General features: G+C 37.1%; 1 protein-coding gene across 1 annotated transcript; it reads left to right on the top strand.

Annotated features, from left to right (window-relative positions):
* On the top strand, nt 1181-3246 carry LOC109841808. The gene is made up of 4 exons (XM_020410746.1): nt 1181-1609; nt 1749-1841; nt 2280-2522; nt 2620-3246. Exons 1-4 carry the CDS (start codon nt 1181-1183, stop codon nt 3244-3246), a joined length of 1392 nt encoding a protein of 463 aa, XP_020266335.1.

Here is a 4333-nt window from a genome sequence, read left to right as displayed (position 1 = left end):
AACAATATTTTCTCTATAATTTTATTAATAATTGGTTAGCTATAGAGATGACTTTGCGTTGAAGCTTTTGCATGTGTTTAAAAATGTTTATTTAACTGTTGTAGATGGATGAGATGGATACCGATACACTAATGAGGATGTCAAGTAATGCCACTATGTCTGCCATCGTTACTGTGTTGACTTGTTTGATGAGAATTCGTGCTAGAAAAAAAACTATCACCTATCATCATAGGGAGGGAAAACAGGAAAATATAGAGTCTAGAAATGCCCACATCAACCGTGTATTTTTCGGCTATAGTCAAAGCTTTAGGGATTATGTTAGAATGAGGCCACATGCATTCGAAAATCTGGTTAGAATAATGAGAGTCACTGGCCTACTGCAGGATTCACATGATGTTAAAGTAGAAGAACAATTGATCATGTTTCTGAATATATTAGGACATAAAACTAAAAATAGAATATAAAGTAGAAGAACAATTGATCATGTTTCTGAATATATTAGGACATAAAACTAAAAATAGAATAGTTAGATCACATTTCATAAGATCCGGAGAAACAAACATAAAACTAAAAATAGAATAGTTAGATCACATTTCATAAGATCCGGAGAAACAATTTCTAGATATTTTAATAAATGCCTAGAAGCTGTTGGTCGCATAAGGGGACGGTTCCTGAAGCAAGCACCAAATGAATTGGCGCTAGAGATTACAAACAATCCTTTGTACTATCCTTATTTTCAAGATAATGAACTCATTCCCTTAACGTGAATTGAACAAATGAACTTTGTTGTTGTCTGAATTAATAGTGATTTTCGTACAATATATAGGATTGCATTGGCATGATAGATGGAACTCACATCGACGCCATGCTCCCCGCTAGACTTGTCGCTCGCTTTAGAGGCCGTAAAGGTGTAACCCAAAATGTTCTAGCCGCATGCACCCCCAAATAAGTTATTTTCGTACGTTCTAGCTGGATGGGAGAGATCCGCAAATGATTATAAAGTGCTACAAGATGCACTTTCACGACCTCAGCCTCATGGGCTGAGGGTCTACAATGGTAATTAATTATTAATGACTAAATTTAATATTCAATTATAATCTACATAAATATAGATATTTACTACAATGTGTTGTTTATAATTGTAGGCAAATATTATTTGTGTGATGCGGGTTACACAACGATGCCTGGCTTCATCCCCCCTTATCGTGGAGTACGTTACCATTTAAATGAGCACAGGGGTAGGCCGATAAATAACAAAAGAGAGTTATTCAATTTACGACATTCATCACTAAGGTCCAAAATTGAATCTACCTTTGGATTATTGAAGAATCGTTTCAAAATCCTTACAGCAAAGCCTCATTATCCTTTTCCTACCCAAGTTGATATAGTTTTGGCTTGTTATATACTTCATAACCATATTGCTACAGTTGATCCGGGCGATGACTTATTGAATGAGGACATTCATATTGAGGACGATGATGGAGAGATAGATGATGAGGGTGATGACCAGAATGTTGTCGACTTTACCCAGAATATGACACAAAGAGAGGAAAGGGATTCAAGGAATGAATGGAAAGAGAAGAGGGACGAAATTGCAAGTGCTATGTGGGTAGATTATTGTAATAGGTATTAGGGTGGTGACACAAACGAGAGTGGCTTGTAATTTACAATATATTTCACATGAAATGCTGCTTTAAACAAACTTTGTTCGCTGCACTTATTATTGTATTTGTCTATTTTCAATCTAGTTTTGGCTTGATTTAATACTTGCATTATATGACTTTGGTGTAACAGGAGCATTATTCTTTACAATATGGCTGATTCTGGTGATGTTAGCTAAGGTAATGACAACGAAGCTACCCCTTCCCCTAAAACCCCTAGAGTTCCCCCTTCACACATGAACATGAACTTCATTCCATTCCCTCATGTACCTTTTTCTGCTCCCTCTCCTTCATATCCACCTTACTCCCATTATGACAATAATTTCCCATGTATGACTCAACCCCCCATGTCATTTATGAATATGCTTAATAGCCACCCAATTATGCATGCAACTCCTAGCCCACATCACAATGATACCCACTCTACAGAGATCCCTTCACAGAAGCGGTCTATTGAAGTTGATGTCGAGGCAATATCACCTTTGAAAAAAAAATCCTTTGCCAAAAAAAAAAAAATCAAAATCAACAATTGTAGACAATGCTCAAAACACTAGGGGCGTTCCTAACATGTATTGGAATGCAAGGCATGATGATATTCTTATCCCTCTTCTTGCTCAGTTGGCAAGAGATGGTCTAAAGGTTGATAAGAACTTTAAGATGCATGCATACAAGGTAGCTGCTGATGAAGTCAACAAGCAATGTGGAACTGAATTTACTAAAGAAAATGTGATGAACCATATGAAGAGCTTGAAGTCTAAGTTCTTTGATATGCGTACTGTAATGAACATGAGTGGTGCCGGATATGATCCGACGACAAAAATCGTCATCATGGATCCAGAGTCATTTGATATGTGGACGAAGGTATCATGATATTTTGCATATGAGCCTTGCTTTTTTAACTTGACATCTTTAACTGTATCTTGCTTGCCTTCTTAACTTGCCTTACTTTTCTATATAGGACAATAAGTATAGTTCTGCAAAATTGAAGGACTACTTGAACACGCCTCTCACTCACTATGATGATTTGTGTGTCATTGTGGGTGATGACCAAGCAAGGGGGAATTTAAGCAAAGATATGTGTAAGAAACTAGGTTCTAGTCGGCCTCTAGAATTTTCTGAACAGTTTGTAAATCTCGATGAAAATGATAATGATGAGGGCCCCACCTCACATTTTGAGCCTGTGATACCAAGTGGTGAACAGACATATACACAGGCACAAAATGTGAAGTCCTCTAGTGGAGTAACCTCCACTTCCAATGTGAAAACTCAATCAAAAAAGAAGAGTGGCGATTCACTAACGCGTGATCTCATCGAGTCCATGTCTTACTCAATCCAGAACCAACATATTTTACATTGGAGTGAGAGCATGGCCAAGGCTTTATTGGCACATGAGCCTAATTTCTCTGAGACAATACTTGATAAGGCTCTGGATTTTTTGTATGACAATGAATCAGAATCTAGGAGGTTCATAATCAAATCAAAAAATGCTCAGAAACTATTCATAGAAAAGATTATCAGGGAAAATGGCTTTGACAAAGAGGACTGGCCTAAGTGTGAACTTGTTTCCTTCCATCTTTTGCACTAGCATGGGACATGCTTGTGATAACAATGCAATCTGTGTTACTCTGTTATGTATATAGGCGATGAGACAAAACAATGCTTTTAATTAGTCACCAATCAGTGACTATGTACTTTTGTAAACATAACCTCAGGGACATGTTATGAACATCTTAAGTGTAGTATTCTGAATTTGGTTTGCTGTGTTCATGCTATGTGATTATGTTCTATTGCTTGTCATTGAGATCTATTGCTGTGTCCATGCTTTAGAGCTGTTTTACACATATACATGCCTCTGAGGATGTTTCAGGTAATGCCATTTCCTCAAGTCCACTTGGCACATATACATGCCTCTGAGGATGTTTCAGGTAATGCCATTTCCTCAAGTCCACTTGGATGAATCTTTATGAGGTGATCCTAAAATCTTATTTGCTTGTTTCCTCAAGTCCACTTGGATGAATCTTTATGAGGTGATCCTAAAATCTTATTTGCTTGTATTTCATCTCTGTGTCAAGTTATTTGCAGCCCATGTCCAAGAGTGCAGATTCAGCTATGTCTTTCCCTGACTTTCAGCTCTTTTTTGTTTTTCCTGATAATTTGACCATACCATGTTCTTTTGAATTTTTGGTATGACTCTGTATGCTCAGTTGATCGTATTAGTTTGGTCCTGGCAACTTAATTTGTGTGCTCTGTGAAATTTCTTGTCAGTGTTGGCCTCGCTTATTATTGTGTTTGTGTGCATGTGATTCAGGTTGGACACACAAGCTGTGACCTAAAATACGTTATGAAGATAGCAATCTGTACTTGTTGGTGCATTGGTTTGGCTATCTTTCTTAACTTGGGGTTATCATTTGAGCAAAAAACTAGATTTTGCCTTGCTGCATCAATATTCATAAGTCATGTGGGTTTTCGGCATTAGACAATGATGATTGGTCATTTTTTGTTTATGCAGCCTAAATTGTGATTTGCTTATTTGGATCATGCAATCCATGTTGAGAATGCAATCTACATTGCTCATGCAATTTTTAGATGACACAACCATTATGTGTGTGTGCAATCTATAGAGCAATTACAATATTTAGGCGAGGCATTTTATACAGATAATATGACTTCAA

The sequence above is a fragment of the Asparagus officinalis genome, chromosome 5 (assembly GCF_001876935.1).
Source record: "Asparagus officinalis chromosome 5, Aspof.V1, whole genome shotgun sequence".
Taxonomy (NCBI): Eukaryota; Viridiplantae; Streptophyta; class Magnoliopsida; order Asparagales; family Asparagaceae; genus Asparagus; species Asparagus officinalis.
The sequence above is the reverse complement of the archived record's forward strand: the minus strand, read 5'-3'. Positions and strand labels throughout refer to the sequence as shown.

Excerpts from the sequence above, each read along its gene's own strand:
- LOC109841808 (XM_020410746.1), top strand. The coding sequence starts at position 1,181 with ATGCCTGGCTTCATCCCCCCTTATCGTGGAGTACGTTACCATTTAAAT. Across the intron at positions 1,610-1,748 it reads AAATTGCAAGTGCTATGTGG|TTTTGGCTTGATTTAATACT; the intron begins GTAGATTATTGT and ends TTTTCAATCTAG. Across the intron at positions 1,842-2,279 it reads TTCTGGTGATGTTAGCTAAG|TTGGCAAGAGATGGTCTAAA; the intron begins GTAATGACAACG and ends CTTCTTGCTCAG.